The sequence below is a fragment of the Falco rusticolus genome, chromosome 7, assembly GCF_015220075.1.
Source record: "Falco rusticolus isolate bFalRus1 chromosome 7, bFalRus1.pri, whole genome shotgun sequence".
Taxonomy (NCBI): domain Eukaryota; kingdom Metazoa; phylum Chordata; class Aves; order Falconiformes; family Falconidae; genus Falco; species Falco rusticolus.
The window spans coordinates 66,569,810-66,587,332 of record NC_051193.1 but is presented as its reverse complement, the minus strand read 5'-3'; the positions used below and the strand labels follow the sequence as shown (position 1 = coordinate 66,587,332).

Sequence of the window (17,523 nt, the reverse complement as noted above, 5' to 3'; positions counted from 1 at the left end):
CCATTATTTTGTTGGAAGAACTCCAAAAATATAAATTGAAAAGTACAGCAATGATTTTAAAAATTAAAAAAAATAGCAGTATGGCACCATTACGAGCCAAAAAAAAAGGGAAAGAAATATAAAAGAAACTAAAATATCAATCACCAAAAATTCATGCGGCACAAGATGAGGTGAAACGACAGAAAATGTTCTTCAAATATATACAATGTATATATCTATCGATATATACACGGAGTATGTGTGTATATACCGATGGATATACCTGTATAATTTTTTTATTCTCCCTGCCCCACCCTACCCCAAGGCTAATTTGTAGATGAAACTATCAATTAAAAGTAAACAAATAAATAAAAGGAAGAAAGAAAAAACTCTGAGAAAAAAGAAATATAACGTGCTTTGTTCACCAAGAAATAACAATATCATGCATCTGTCCACGCCAGCAAATGCCAGGGTTAGATGAAGGCATGAATTTCTGTGTAAACATGTGACTGGATGATAGGGGCTACTGCTGATATTAGTCAGTTATTACTTTAGCGTATACACATATACATAGAGATTTATATGCACACTGTCTATATAATGCATATAAAGATAAAATAACCTCATGGGTAGGGACTTTGGAGCTTACATCGGAAAAAAGACCAATATGCTGAAAACCAAACTCAATATAAATTCCTAATATATATTAAAAAAAATAAATAAATAAAATAAAAATTACTGTAAGTCATCTGCATGATAGATTAGTAAAACTTGCTTGGTTGGTTTCGATTTGGCCTTAAGACCGTAGCTAGGAAATTCCATCAAACAAGTCCATTACACCCTGGGAAGTGGTGTGGATGAATCCCCCTTCCTTCAGATCCGTATGGGATTCAGCCTGTGAGACGGGAAGCCTACTCTGCATGCTCTGAGGCACGCACCCAAATCTGAAGGCCATTTCTTGTTCACAGCATCAGAAACAGAGCAGAACTCTTGTTTGACAGAGGGAAAGGCTGGGGGTAACTGTGCACTGGATTTGTGGGGACATTTCTCTGGGGAGAGCAATGAAAATTCCCTGGGTGCTTCAAGAAGGTTGATGCAGTTTAAGGAGGACAAGAGCCAAATCAGACCTTCTCTGGGTTTCCTCAGTCAACTTTTCTTCCCTTCCAGCACACTGCTTTTTGTACTGTGCTGGCTGCTTGTAAGCTCTTGGAAGGGAGTTTCCACTTGTCTTCTGCAAATAAATCTCTGACCGAGGCAGTCTGCAGGTCCCTGGATCTGCAGCTTACCTGGGTGGAAGCTTGATTGTCCTAGCCCATAAACCATAAGCCTGAGGTGGATGGATACAGGCCAGTAAATTATAGATACAGACACGATACCTGTGGGATATGTGTCTCCTGTCTGTGGGTATACGCTACAAAACACTGTGTAACTTCCAGCACAAAGAACTGTAGATTTTGGCACCTCTGTTGCTGTCTCCAGTCCCTCATGGGAAAGGCTTACCAGTCTGATTAGACAACCTTATGATATATGAAGCCTTTTGGGAAACACAGAGCAAATTTCTCTGGAAAAAAAAATCACCTCGGAAATTTTAGGGACGATTGGAAGGGAAAGCTGGCAACTACACCAGGGAAGACACATGGGATGCGTCAAGCCAGGGAGCCAGGACAAAGCCCTACAGACCGTTTCAAGAGGTTGCACGATGGGCTCCAGGCTAACTGGTGAGCATTTCACTGTTTGCTTTGAGAAGGGCAATGAGCAGCTTGGGCTCTGATCCCCAGGCAGCTGCCCGGCCACCAGCATCCAGCCTGCCTGGTGCCAGAGAACTGCGCTAATGTACGTGCTTATGGGGAGCAAGGGCGATGGCAGGAGGAGACAGCTGCAGTCAGCAAAGCACAACTGTCAACCTCAAGGCTTTGAAGAGTCAATAATATCACGTTGTAAGGGCGCTCCTTATTTGACTGGAAAAGAGATAAGTGCTTGCTTTCTTCACGATGGCACAGTGCTCCTAGTTAGGAGTAAAGATACCTCCCTTACAAATCTTTTGTTCTCTGCAAGTGGCCGAGTGACCAAACCACCACCACTGAGCTGTGTTCACAAGCACAGACTCAGACCCTGGCATCAGCTTTGAGAAACTTGCATATCTGAGCCTCAGATCTCCCTAGAACAAGCCAGAACAGAGCCCTGTACTCGCACAAGAGAAAAGCATCCTGTTTCTGGTGCAGAAACCAGAAGGTTTTCAAATGTGTACTGAGACAAGCGACACTTCCACAGAGATAAGAGAGGGACTGTTCTCAACTGAAGTAAATGTTTCTTCAGGGCAGATGAAGTTTTATGCCCTCTGTATCACTTACAGTAAGCCATTCTGGAAGATTTAGAGATCTAAGTGTATCTGGGATTGCCTGCAATAAGATGAATAACAAGTAGTTTTTAACACTGAACCTGCAATGGCTTCTTTTTCATTATGTAAAACACAAATGGGTTTTGAATTCACAGCTTTCATTGCCACCTCTTATTGGAATAATTTCTTATGCAGGCATGCGTGTCTACAGGGAATGCCTTTGGCTACCTCAAACAGGACAGGTCCTGTGACAGCTGCTGGTTTCTGAACAAGGGGATCTACAGAAATCCCAGCAGAAATCACTTTTGGAAGAGGGGCACAGAGTAGCAGCCAGCCTGCTACAGTGTCTCCAGCTAGCAGGGAAAACCTTGAGGGGAGCAGAGTGAGGAAACTGCCTTTACATTACCTTCTTTTAAAGAGATGCCAGTATCCAGGTGCAGATTGTACACTTACTGAGATTCGGGTCTTGGATTTGACAGACAATCAGAGTGAAGTGGCAGTAAGACCTTGCAAATGGTTCTCGTATGATATTTAGCCTCAAAGTGGACATGGTTTTCTGTCTTTTGAACTATCTTTGAGTACACCAAAATCAAAGTCTTCGAAAGGACTCTGTAGGGTACTGCCTCTGATCCAGGAGCAAGACCAAAGTAATAAATTTAGATCTTGGGATTTGATTCTGACCCACATGAAATCTGAAAGCTTTTGATTTGTCGGGCAGTATTCTCTGCTGCCCTTGTCTTGGCTGTTGCACAGCAGGTTCATCGTGATATATCTCGTATCTCACAACTGCAGCAGTGAGTTCAGTAACCTTTGCATTACTGGACCATGGCACTGAGGGTGATGGAAGGCCAAGTCCTGGAGTTTGGCAGAAACTCAAGAGCTTTAAAAGCTACACATTATCAGAGCAACAAAAAGGAGCCTGTGCTGGGTTAGGTCATTTAATTTTCAATTTGCTGCAAAAGGGATCAAGCAAGCCAGAAGGCAGCATAAAATACACCGACCTGTCAACAGAACAGGATGAAGCAACTTCAAATAGGCCCAATTAAAAAAAAATAAATAAATTAAATCTGAAAAAAAATCCAAACCTGTGCACTAGAAAATACAAGCAAGATAATCCAGATCTTTCCTTTCCGTAATGTATACGTTTAAGTACCAGATCTTGGCATATGGCCAGAATCCTGACTTGGCTGGTGACGTGTGAAGGCAAACATATCTGCTCAGCCAAGCCAGCACCACTGGATTTGGATAAGCCGGCTCAGATTGCTTTAGGGCTCCAGAGCGGAATGGGCTGCGTGAGTGCATTGATACCGGCTGTATTGCAGGCACTGTTCTACCTTCCCTGGATGTGCCGGGAGTGGAGACAGTAAGAGAGACAAAGAAACCTAAATGAGGAGCACCATAAACCTGTTATTTTTCCTTCTTATTATGAGCGAATGAGCCAGGTTTATGGTTTTGGAGGCAAAAAGGACCTGCATACGTATGCCTCCTCCTGATGGCTTTGTACACCAACGCCTCTGAGAGCGGGAAACCTCAAAATCTGGAAGTATAAATTTCATCAGTGAGGACCATCTGGGAGACTTTTTAAACTCATAATCAGGCTTATTTTTATTCTCCCCACTGCAGTAGTTCCCAAGAAAAGACAGAGATTTCGGTGGCTCATGCAGACCACCATCCTATGGAGGAGGATTAGGGAGCGATAAAAGATACTGGGTGAAACTTTCAAGAATGTCTAGTAGTTTAGGGAAGTACCTTCAGCAGATTTTCAGCGAGTCATATGATTTTGCACAGCAGATATTCAAATGTCTATAGGCACTTATAGCTGCCAACTGTAACGCTTAGCAGGATTTTCAAAGGCAAGTCGTTTTTACAAATCCAGTTTTTACCTGTTTGTAGCAATAGATTTCTAACTGTGTCGAGAGAGAGGTTTTTTTAGTCTGGAAATGTTGCTCTAAAGCACTCTGAAATTTCATGCTAAATATCCTGTTTTATCAAATTTCTCCTCAGACTTTGAGTTTTCCACTGGCAGCACAAAAAGCTGAAAACATTGCTATTACAGTTTCTAGCCACTGAAATAATTGTGATTTCGGCATTGAAACATAAACGACAATAATGTGCAAGAGGAGGAGCCTGATAAAGAACTAGTTTCCTCCTTTAACTGAAATACTGAGCAATCAGAATAATAAAAAAAAAAGGTCTTGAAATGTTAGTGAAGCTTTAATGAGACGATTCCTATCCATTCACTTGCATATCAGTTGTGGTACATCAGTCCTTTCAGCATGGTCCTATTAATCTCATGCCTCACTTTCATGATAATCACTGTGCTGGCATTTCATTACTTACTACCTGTATTTAAAATCTCAATACCCACACTGTTTATGCTTCACAGTCTAGTATTATTTGGACCGCTTTTCTGCCGGATGAGGAGTTGAAAAACTCTTAACGAGATCCATGAGAAAAGAGATGGGAGTAGGGGGAGCTATCTGTTAGCATCAGTCATTGTGTCACTGCCTTCCCTGCCATTGCAGGGAAGTCAAGAAGACGGGTGGAAGTTCCCAGCTACAAGGCAATGCCAATCTCAGGTTACTGCAAGACCAAGTTCTACCAAAAAAAAAAAATGCAGGTAGAGCATGACGAATTGAAAAGAAATATGAAAGCACTAGCCTTGGGTGAATTTTAATGTTATTATTGTATTAACCAGATGGCTTTAGGAAACTAAAAGCAGAACATTTATAATGCTTTCTCGGGGATTATTTAAAGAAAAAAAAAATATCCCAAATAAAACAAAGCAAAACCAAACCAAACAAAGTAAAACAAAAAAACCCACCCTAGACTATTTATATGTTTCACTTTGAAGGACAAAAAATTCTAACCAAACTCCCTCTTTTTCTTTTAAATGTACACAGAAATTCGATGATGTCTGTTCTCTATTATAGAAATGCTTAACTCATGGCAAGCCTCAAAAAAGAAGACTTGAAAAAGCCTGCAAGAAATAAAATAGACTGCAGTTGCCTGCTGGATATCACATCATATATCTCACCAGAAAGAAAAGCCATAAATTTATCAAAATGTATCTGAAAGGGAGAAGTTGAGTCAGCTCCACATGGCCAGTTCTTCTGACTCTTTAATGGATACATTTTGAAGCATCACTGCAGATAACAGGGCAAGAATTACTACTAATTTTGTTATGTTAGAACTATGTTTTGGTGCTCCCCAATTACTTTGGGCTCACAGGAAACAAAATTAGTATAAATACATTACCATGTTAACTGTATTCAAAATCCCATGGACAAATGTATCCTTTTACAGTCCATCTTCAGAGCAATTAACAAAGATTAAACAATGCTAATAACCCATTATTGCTTCACTTTTGTTTCTCCTCTGTTTCTCATTCACCCTCCCCACTTCATAAATCTTTATTACGTGTCACATGCCACACTGATATTTTGGCTTTCCCACTGTGTCAGTGAATTAACTGATACAAACATATGAACTATTAATTAGCTGGGATCACTTTCAGCAAGTTTGGCTTTCCATGCAAACAACTTTATATTAACCAAATGGTGACTATGTATCTGTGTTTTGCTGTTGCCAAGTCCATGGGATCTGATGCTTGGCTGTATAATTTTTATTTTATATACAGTGTATATATACATAAGGGTATATATATACACATATACACACACATATATACATATATAATTATATATGTATACATACACACACATATAAATATATGTATGCATTGTTTTTTGCAAATGAAATCAGAAAGCGAGCAAAACAAGACTGACCTGACTTACCTGTACTGGGCTCACAGTCAATGAAATCTTCATCGTCACTGGAACATTCAGCTGATGAAACGATGTCGTCTGTCGTCTGGCATGTGAAGGAAAGGAGCGAAGGAAAAAGAACAGAGGAAAAAATATAAGACATTTGCAAGTCAAGGGGCTGTTACAGAGGCAGCTAAGTATGTTAGAAAAAAAACCCACTGTAACTTTAAAAATATTTAACTTGTACCAAGCATTCCAGATATGCCTGGGTAAATGTGCTTTCCACGGAACTGGGGTCTCCTGCAGGAGGAATAGTGCTTGTCCTGTGCTGTTGAATATTTGGGGTGTGCACAGGGGTGCCCCGCCAGGCTGTTCAGGTCCCCAGGCAGGTCCCACAGCGCTGTGAACGCGGTCAGTACGCATCACCCAGGAGCAAGCAGCACTCTTTGCCGTGTTGCTCTGGGGCAAAGGGAATTCCTGCTCTGCTAATGACCCCTCGGGCTGGGAATCCTTGGTGTGTACCCGGACAGTAAATGCCTGTGCAACCGTTTTGTTGCATGATGGAGAACTGCTGCGCGTGTGAGGTGTGCCCGACGTGCCACCTCAGCTGCCTGCTGGCCAAGCAAAAAGGGATGTGGCTGTGACCAGGATGACGGGCTGGAAAGATTCCAAAAGGCCTTTCCTAGAGAAAGACGACAGGTTCTGAAAGGCTTAAACCAAACTATGACTGTTCACAGCCCTTACAGGTTTCAGCACATTCCTTTGTGTTTCCAGCTGGTGATTCTTTCTTTCTTTCTCTCTATTTTTTTTCTTTTTTTTTTTTTTCTGCTGGTCTAATTAATGAGCAGCATGTACTGCAGCATGTTAGAGAGAAGTGTACTGGCGTCTCTTCCCAGCAGCATCTCCTGCCTGTAATTGCTGCAATTAGTTGAATTAGTAATGCAGACTATTAGGGAGAGTCTGTGGCAGTCCCCGGACACAGGTTGTAACGTTCCTGCACACAGTACAAAATTACCCCAGCTCAGCAGCATTGGCTCAAACCATGGCTTCTGCTGAAATTGTCTCCCTTAACAACTTTTCCTTGGAGAAAGCTGCCTGTTCTGCTGAGCAGTAGGATCAGTGGGATGACTCCTGAAACAAAACAACTAAAATGATCTTCAGCAGGCAGGCAGCACTGCTGAAATTGAGGGGCTGTACTTCAGTACATTGTACTTTAGTACTCCAGGTGAATATTCCTGGGATTCTCACATCATGACAAGCATTCCAAATCCTTAGTCCTCAAACAGACCCTCCAGCTTCAAAAAAGGTTCCCTTTACATTCCTATGTCTGCTATGGCTGTCTCCAACATGCTCCCTCTTCTCTTCACCTAACTGTTCTGAGGTCTCAGCCTTTTCTTTAGCCCCCTGTGGTCCGAGTGCTATCAAGTCCCTCTCTCCCCTGCCAGAAGTTCCTTGCTCTCCCACTCTGTTTGCATTTGAGCTAGGGAAAAAACCCAGAACCGAGCAGTCAGTCAGAAATATCAGATGGAACCTAACATTCCTACACTCTTGATTTCAATGGCTTGGAGTGAGCCAAGAAAGAAAACCAGGATTGGTCGGCTGTAAATAAAAATTATAAAAATAGAGTATCTGTAAAAAAACAGCTATGAAGTCAGGGAATCCCTATCATATGTGTTACACAGTCTTACCCAGCACTGTCATTTGGCAATGTTTTGTAGGATGCAATCTTGCAGTAGTATCATGCTTAAATGCTTTCATTAAATACTTTCATAATCTTGCCTCAGTGGGGAGGCAAGATTAAAAGAGCTGGAGGTAACATGTACAAAGTAATTTCCTGCCTTACATACTAAGGTCATTTATTTAGCATCCTCTTTAAGTCATAGAAATGAAAGAACACTGTCAAAATCCTGGTGAATTGTCTCTTGAAGCTAGCTGGCTTTAAAAGTTCATCTATTCAGTGAGAGGTCAAGAAAAGAGGAATGCACAAAATATAAATTTACTTTCTACAATTCTTCTGGTCCTGTCATATATATTTTATAAAGCATTATTTATCCTGTAGGACACCAAACCACTTTATAACTCATACAAACAGTGATCACATCCTCCAACAGTGAAATGCAGCTGTCCCCGGCTAGAAAGGTATTAGTTTTTAATTGCACCACTGTAAACTAATTTAGCACAATAAGTCAACAAAACTATACTGCAAGAAATTTTTTAAGCAGGTGAAATGTAGCTAGTGAAACTGGAGATTTATATTATATTTGTCTAAAGCACTTGTAAAAGAGTGTTAAGGACAGCACCATGAATAAAGAGTAAATTATCCATCACTACCAGAAGACCTTGCTCAGACAGTGCTAAGACCCTGGCAATTGACTTTGACTTCCAGGATGAATATAGAGCATGCAGATTCTGCTCTTAGTTGAAGACATGAAAATCCACACGCAGAGTCTCATAGAAGAATAGCGATGATTTGCTTCAAGTAGGAAATAAACATAAAAATTATAACAATGTGTGGTTGTCACTTATCAGCTGCTATACCTATCCACTTATCCACTTACCTGCTCATATCTAAGGGCTTCACGCACCATTAACTTGGAATCAGATCCAACGGAACTGACAGTGCAATTCAGCATTTGTAAAGAATAAGGAGTTCCTTTATAACTCTTTGTTTTAGTTCTTGTTTATTATGAAACCAGACAGGCAGCACACCACAAAAAAAGCAGGTGATATTTCCTTATACAATGGTTTGATTTTTTGATTTGTTTGTGGGGTTTGTTTTTGTTTTTGTTTTTTGTTTTTTGTTTTTTTTAACTGGGAAACTCCTTGCAACAGGATACTGGCAATAAAGGTTTAGAAGCCTTTTGGAAGTGATTGGCCAAATTAAAGGTAAAAACATCCATCCTGAGTCATTCCCCATACCTAGCTTGGGAAGTCCCTGTACCAAAGACCAAAGATGTATCACTTTTATCATTGCCCTGTTCAGGACTCTTTTGCTGAGGCCCCATAGACAGCCAGGGCCAGCAGCACGGCGCTGGGCAAGGTCAGCCTCTGCGGCCTCCCAGCCACTTTTATGCGTGACATATCCTGAATATGGGGTGACAAAGAATTCTGAAGCCAAGGTGAGTTCCAAGCAGGAGCTGAAAAGTCATGAAGCCTGGCCCTTTTTATCTTCTTGATGAATTTCCCATCTAATAAGCACCTTAAGGATGGCACATGCAACATTTTTATGCTGCAGTCTTAGATCCGTGTTGTAGATTTCCTTCTATAAAAACCCCACGCAGCTTGTGTTGGTTCTGAGCAGAGAAGGGCACAGCCTGCCAGACTCGAACAACATGCAAATGTGTCACGTGCAATACTCACCAACCCTGCCAACTCTGACCTGTACCTGCGCTTTTTCATGACTGGTTCCACACTTGATTCTATCAATTAATCACTGTCCTTTTCTCCCCATCTCCACTGCATGCTATTTCCCTGTTATTCCAGTTTTTCTTGCTCTGATTGCTATTTGTCCCATGCTGCTGATTTTGTATGTGTAAAAATGAGGGTTAGAAAAAGAGAAAAACCTCCAGAAGTGGTGTTAGACTTAAGTCGAGGTCATTAATGAGATCTCTAGAAACCACAGAAAAGATAAATACGCTAATCTGTCTTGCCATTTCCTATCTTGTATTTTGAATCTCAGTACTTTCCATCACAATTCATCACTGACTGATTTTCTAGTCCCATCACATATTGGTTTTCCATGCACCTTCCGCTCAGATACCAACATCCGAATCATCCCAGAGGAATAAAACTATTTTGATGAGAAACAGCAGCAAATTCCTGACCACAGAAACAGAGTCGAGGAAACCTCCAGAAGACCACAACTTCTTGTAACTGGAATCTGCACCTTTCAAAACCCTCCTGGAGATGAGACTTTTCAAAGGATGATTATTAAATTTGCTGCTTCCAGAAGACAGGAGAGGCTAGTGAGCAGCAACCCTAGAAACCTTTCTGCCAACATCATTTATTTGCATCAGAAACAGCTCACTGTGATGCAGTAAGCAAACCCAGCTATTCCATTTCTGGTGCCCTTTCCCCATTTTTGAAATGATGCTGATTATAATCAATCTATCTATTTTATCTATCTATGGCTTTCTTGTTGGCCCCAGGGCAGGGAACCAGATTAATCCTTTAGTGTCTGCCTAGTGATGTGGAGATGGTAAATGCTAAACATTCTTATGTACAGGCAACATGATAGTAACAAAACTTTTCCGTCTGCTGTGATGGAAACTACATTTATGTTTTCATTGGAAAGAACATGAGAGAGAAAATATTTTTCTATTCCATATATTAGCTAAATTCTATATTAAAAATAATAATTCATACTATACTATTTTAAAATATGTATTTCATTTTTAAAGAATCCCAGCTTTGAAATTACTTGGCCCTGTATTAAAGGCCATAAAACTAAAGATAGGTATTATAATAACTTTTAATAAAATCTCTCTCTGGCAGGAACCCTTTTTATTCCTTCCTCTGAAAGATTTTTTATGGCATTTATAGTATTATTTTTTCTCTCCCTCTCTCTAGTGTTTAATGAAATTGCCTTGGAATAAAACCGGGGTAGGAGAAAGTGCTAAACTCTGAGTCCACCCTGGAGGATTTATAGGCATATTTACCTTCAAATTCTTTCAATTTCACTGAATTGGCTCCACATTCCTTTCCATGAATTATTAGTTCTGTAATCACCTCCTCCTAATTATTCACTCTAAGGGCCTCTTCAATCTCGCCATGGTGATGGTTCTACATCTTTGTTCATTACACTGTACATACCAGTGTGGGATGTAAAGCGCAAGGAAAGTTGGGATGGTGTGGCAAGACCTGCTCACGCAAGACCTTCCAAGCACCCAAAGCCCTAATTTATGCATCGGATCCACAACCTTTGCTCCTTTGTTCTACACAAAATGGCAGGTGCTGAATCTTCCTTTTCCCAACCACCAATTTTTTTTTTGACACCTTGCTCTTTGGGTGCACCATTATTTGAGAAAGATTAAGCACTCTGGGTAAAATAAGTGCTGTCACAGAACAGCGTTATGAAATTATAAATAACACACCCAAGAATGATGGAGTTCTCACTTCTACTCAAGAGAAAAGACAAGGGTCCATAAATTCAAATCCCAGACAAATTCCTCCAGAAGTGCATACCTGGCAGTTGCTTCACTCAGTAAAGTAGGATTTAATTTTCCTACTTGCTTTTTCCTTGAAACTCTTCTGCACACTGTACACATTACTTCCAATTCAACACCATTATTTGAAAAGCAACACTTAATGCTTTGTTGCTAGAGAAGTGTAAATCTCTTTGCCACCAAGGAACCACAATTTACAATCCTTCTTGAAATACAACCACCACAAAATGCCAGGCACAAATATCTTCCCAACAGCAGAGAAATACAGTTGTATTAATTGGAGCAGCGCATTGCCTTTCACACCTCAAACATACAGCGCTGAAACTCAACCAACTTCTCTTAATCTGACCACTTGACTCCCTCCACTGCTCCCATACTGCTGTGTTTTCTAAATATCTAGCATTTATTGTGGTAAGTGGACAAAGTACTGTCTTCTATGCCTAACAGTATACAGTATGAATGCTCCCCCAGAACGGCAAAATGTCAGTGATGCTGTTCTGTCTTCCAGAAACCAAGATGTTTCTTGGCAAAGAACAGGCTCAAGGCATTCGCTGTATCGCCAAAAGAAGATAGCAGAGGAAGTGTCTGTCTCATTAGATGTCATTTCTAGCTGGAATAGCTCAACCTTTTGTACTTAGATAACTGGGCTTTTTAAAGGACTTGTATTCTGTTCACACTATTCCAATTAAATGGGAATCCTTTGTCCTTTTTACACCTTGTATTTTTTTCTCACTTTCTATTTAATCTTTATTTCCAAAATACCCTGGAGTTCATTACAGTATCGCAGACCTGAGAGTCTCAGCCTAGACAGATTCAAGCTACTACACACAGACAGAAAGAATCTGCATACAAATGGGAAAGTATTAGAAATGTTGCAAAAATCATAATGAGTATTATAAAAGAAGCTGTAATTTGGGACTGTATAAACTTCTAAGGAGAGTCCTGCATCTACTATCTGTTGCTAAAGGGTATTAAACATCTCCAACTCATTAGCACTGGATAGTACAACATGTATTTTTTTATCACAACATAACCATAAAGATGTGCAAGTCCTTTCTGCGCACATACACACATGCTGGTGCTGAAGTTGTGTCTGCCTCTGCAGAAGCAATGCATCAAAGAACATGAAACTACTAATTTTTCTTCATATAGCTTATATGAGGTGAATATAAAAACAAGAGGGCCAAATCCTCTGTTGGTTTAAATTGGCATTGATTTCAACAACGCTGCAACAATTTACAGCAAAAGAGCATAGCTCATTATGTTTGGTTTTGGACAATTCAATGCCAAAAGGTTTAGAATAATTGGAGGCAATTCAGAGAAGAGCCACTGAAAAGATGAAAGAACTGGAGAGATGTATGAAAGAGACAGGCTTAGCAAAGCTAAACATCAGAGCTTGACTTAAGGACCAAAGGTATGATAAATTTCTAGAGGTGTCACAAGGGTGTAATAAACATCAGGAAGAAAGATGAACTATTTAGGGTGCTTCAAAAAAATCATGGATAAAATTAAGCCAACAAAAATTTAGGATTACTTTCAGCAAGAAAAATCTCGATAGTGATCTTTATTAACTATGGAGAAGTCTCCCCAAGGAAATCCCAGAAACCGCCAGTTCTGCGATTAAGCAGTTGCCCAAGCCATTCAGATATGAATACCATTAGTGTAAAGGCCCTAGTGGGGAAGAACTCACCCCATCTATCTTCGGTTCAATCTAATTCACTCTAAATCAATTTGGTATTTGCATCCTCTCCATCACTATCTAATATGAACACATATTACGCATTTCTCTCTGTCATTCCACAGCAGGGGCAAAGCTTATCCAGCACAACCTTTCAGCTGGTTGTGCTCAAGGGAAGGAGATATCATTGCTGTAGACCCGTTCAGACCATGTGAACCAATCCAGCCTTATGTTCCCAGGACCCTGCCTGGCCAGGAGCTGGTAGGTAACCAGCAGGCACGCACCCCTCAACAGTAGCTCAGCAAAAGTGCATTTCCTGGTTGGACATAAAAACTGATTTGCTGTCAAATTATATCATTAAGAGGGGTCATGAGAGAGCTACCCCTTAACAAAATCAGCCATTTGTCCATTATGACGGTAGACAAGAGATAAAATAACGAGCCAGTTAAGTAAGAGAAAGCAAAAAATAATCCCTGCAATTGTGTGTCAATCCAGAGTCATGGGCAGTCATGTTTAAAAAGAGCCTTGAAAGCTGAATCAGTCCTTTGAAAACCAAAAGTCCATCTCAACAGAATCGATAGTTCATTAAGACTGTAAAGCCTGACTCTTCTTGACCAAGTTTGATGACACACTTCAGGTACTTCGTTCCGTCCCTCAGCTGTGCCAAAACAATGGGGAAAAATCATGTTTCTGCCTTTTGGCAGAAAAATCATGTCTCTGCTGGCAGTGGAAAGGGAGATGATGTTGCAAGGGAGTGTGAGCACAGAGAGAAAGGGAGGGCAAAGAGGGAGAAAGGGAAGGGAGGGCAAAGAGGGGAAAAGGGAAGCGGGGAGGATTAATCCATCTGTTGTTCAAGGCACCCTGACAGGGGAAAGAGAAGTACTGAACCACAGCAGCTTAACCCAACTTCAATGTACCTTCCCAAAAGCAGAAGGAATGTAATGCTACGTGGAGTTCTGCTGATAAGCAAATCCTTCTAAATCCTTTCAATTTATTTCTTGGCCCGAAGAAATAACATACTATTTAGGAGCTAAATAACTAAATACAATTTCATTTCCAGGAATCTAGATTGGTTGTTTATTGATTACATATGCACACAGACTCACTTGCTTTTCTGTTTCTTTCTTTTTCCAATAGAACAGTGCTCCTTTTGTCTCGATCTGGTAAAGGATCAGCTAGCAAGTCTTTTCCAAACTATTCAGTGTAACCCTCAAGATTTGCAAGAGTTTTGTACTGGACTGTAAAATATAATTTCTTGGCTTAGACACAGAAGATACAGCTCTGGCATGAGAGGAGGCTCTTTCCCCCTGCCTTATCAACCTGTTGCTCCCTTCCACATGCATTCGCCTGCTTCCAAAGAAATATTCCGATTATGACAGTTGTCTGTCCATATGCTGAAGTCATTATCTGAGTATAGCGCCTCTTGGAGTGATCACACAGGAGCAATTTTCACTGTGAGTGTCCTTTTCATCATCTGATACAATTTGTTCCCCTTCCCTACTTATTTCTTATTGAAACAAACCTGCCGACACAGAAACCGACAGCCCTCTTTTTAAGCTGAACCCCGGTTATGCAGATGGTGGTGATGCAGGAGAAAATTCCATAAGAAAGGCACACTAGTGTACTCATTGTGAACTAAACTAACTAAACAGTCCTAAAAATGGAGCCGTTACAGTTGCATTCACAATAACTCGCACCCTGAAATTGGTGAGAGCTGCTGGAAGGATGAAAATGCTGAAGTTCAGCCACTGCTCAGGAGTCTGACTTTCTGAAAATCATGTCCATCTACACAGTGTTGTTTCCTAGTGCTTGCCCAAGACTCTTCAGGCAATGCTCCGAAAATTGTTTCAGAGTGGTCTGTCCTCTGCCGTGATCCCCCTCTGAAGAAGCAAAGCCAGACAAATACCCTGGGTAGCACAGGCTTCAATTTACCCTTCTTCTCGGCATCTCCTTAAAGCAGGGCATAGAAAGTAAAAGGTTCCCAGAGGTATGTAGGGAAAAGCCATCTTATTGCCTGAATTTAGCATCCTGCTCATGTGGACCCTCGCCCCTTGTGCGCACGCAGTCTGATGTATCAACTTAAACTGCCACAGAAATAATTTTATTAACATGCTGGGCTATGAACTGCGCTTGCTGAAGAACAACATGTTATCTACTTCACCAGCAAAAGGGCAGGGCACACTGCTGGGGAGCAGTAACTTCTTAAATTGCCCAGACCAAATTGCCAAGAACATTGAATCAGAGCCCTCATGTTACTTGATTTTACACCCCTGATATTGTCATAAATTCACTGTCTGACGTCAGGAAAATTGCCTCCTTTCCTCACGCTTCTGTTTATACAGCTATAAAATGGGGAGAAAACAACTTCTCTCTTACTTGGCATACAATCAGAGTTTTAGTAAACATTTTACATTCTCAAAGCAAAGCCTAAGTACAGAAAAATCCTTTACATTTAGTGAAGGGAAGCCTATGTTTCAGAAAGTTAGAGACTCAAATGATCAGAGATGAACCAGCTGCCCTTTGAAGACTCAGCCTCTAGTAAGAGTAAATGGGTTTTCTTTGCGTGCTAGCTTGCACTTAATAACTGTGTCAGAAGAATATTTTTCATTTACACTTTGCTCTTTTGCTGGAAATCAATATGTCGTTTGCTGGCATTTTCTCCTGGACATCTTTATTTAGCTTGTCTTTTCTTCCTTGGAGGGGGGGGAGTTGTATTTGATTTTGTTCTGTTATTGATTGGATCACTGTGAGCAAGAAATAAATAACTAAGTACAGCACAGTAGTTTTAATGACAATCTCTTAATCCTCAAAATCTGCACACCATGTTGCTCTCCCTCTTAACACATGATTTAAAAGAAATAGATCTGTAAAGTAAGGTTACTATGTAGCGAAGAGGCAGTCACATGTGCAATTTAACTGACATTTCTATTTACGTGCTCATTAATAAACCCATACAAGTCCTGTTTCTATTTTTAAAGCACTACTCCTATTGCAGTAGTATCTAGTGCTGGGATCTCATCATCTCTTACAAATGAGGCTTAACGAGAAATTAGAGATACAGGAGACCTTCTCCCAGCAGACATCTTTCCCTGGAGAAAATCTGAGCACGTTCATGTATTTATTACTGATGGCAGGTGACAGCACAGACTAATTGTTGCACCCGCTCTGCAAAAGCCCAGCCCAGCAGATGATGGTGGAGGGGCAGTCACTGCGCCCGGGCTGCCCCGATGCACCAGGCCAGCCCACAGCATCTCTCCCAGCTCCAGGGGGTGCACAGTCATTGCCATCATTTTTTTAAATTGGGGAGTTCTTTGCCTCCTCCCCATGCTTCTCTCTTAATTTCTGCTGTTCATTACGTAGGCCACAAACAGTTGGCATATGCAATGGTAAAATTCATAAAGGAGAAAATATCCTGGTCTATGGTCCAAACCATCACACTTAAAATCTAATGTGGCAGGCTATGTTATTCATAAAGTAACAATAAACCTAATCACTCTGAATAAATGTGCCTTAAAACAACTTCTGCGATTATTGTAGGTACCTCTGAGTCCAATAAGATAAACAACTATCTTTGAATAATCACATTAATGCACTAGACTACTCTTTCCAGACAAATATTGCTCTTTCTCTCTAAACATTAACACACGCTTAGAAAACGGCATTTAAATACTACTCACAGGATTCACACATTAGCTCACAAGGGGAAGGGGGTTGCCACACATATTTAAATACAGAATAAATATACTGCAGAATAAATCCCAGCCCACTGGTACACATCAGCACCTAGAACTGCTCCCTGAACAAGGCCATACAGACAGAACAGTTAACAAAGCAAAATAGCTGCTAAATGCCTATACACCAGCATACGTACAACATACCTGCTAAAAAAGGCCATAAATAGTTTTGATTAGAAACAATAAGAAGGTTCATAAACACAAAGAAGGTCCCGAAGGCAGCTGTGGTAGAACACAGATTTCCCAGGAACAGTGACAGCCTCTTAAACCACAAGCCCATCCTTCCTCTCTTAATAAACAATATAAATGATTGCCAGCAGCTGGTACAGAAACATCTGTATACACAACAAAGGTATATATTACCATTAACTTAACATACTAACATATTCATATTATCAAGGTCAAATCTAATAAAAATGAAGTTAAACAGCTCTAGATATTATTCCATCCAGGAATACCTCTGCCAAATATCTGATGCTTAAAAATTATGCTTTTCTATCACCAACAATTTTTTTCTTTCCTTCTGAAATGTGAATAGACTAACAACTTCACTGGGGGGATAGGGAACTGACTTCACGCTACACGTTCGCAAAAATCAGGTAACAAAAAAGTAAACAAGCAACACAAATCAGTCCCACCACCACCAGGAATCATGGGGGGAAACTTAGGAAAGTTAGAGACAGAAATTTGTCCATTCTTCCCTAATCCTAATTTAAACAAGGAAAGAGAGCTACAAAATACTCCCATCAAATATATACCCATCAGCTTACAAATCATAGTCAGTCCATCAAGTATTGATGAAGCCAGGTAAACTCCTGAGCTGCTGAACATAACAAATGCCTCCTGGGATCCCATTAAATTT

General features: G+C 40.6%; 1 protein-coding gene across 40 annotated transcripts in view; it reads right to left on the bottom strand.

The window, feature by feature from the left end:
• NRXN3 (neurexin 3) overlaps window positions 1-17,523 on the bottom strand; it is a 1,022,019-nt gene that overhangs the window by 33,471 nt on the left and 971,025 nt on the right. For 22 of the 40 annotated variants that reach the window (XM_037394470.1, XM_037394501.1, XM_037394477.1 and 19 more), the window contains one exon: window positions 6,106-6,190. In XM_037394470.1, coding sequence (XP_037250367.1) covers window positions 6,106-6,190 — 85 coding nt within the window. The remainder of the gene's footprint in view (window positions 1-6,105; window positions 6,191-17,523) is intronic. The other 18 variants (XR_005105297.1, XR_005105300.1, XM_037394492.1 and 15 more) reach the window with 1 other exon arrangement.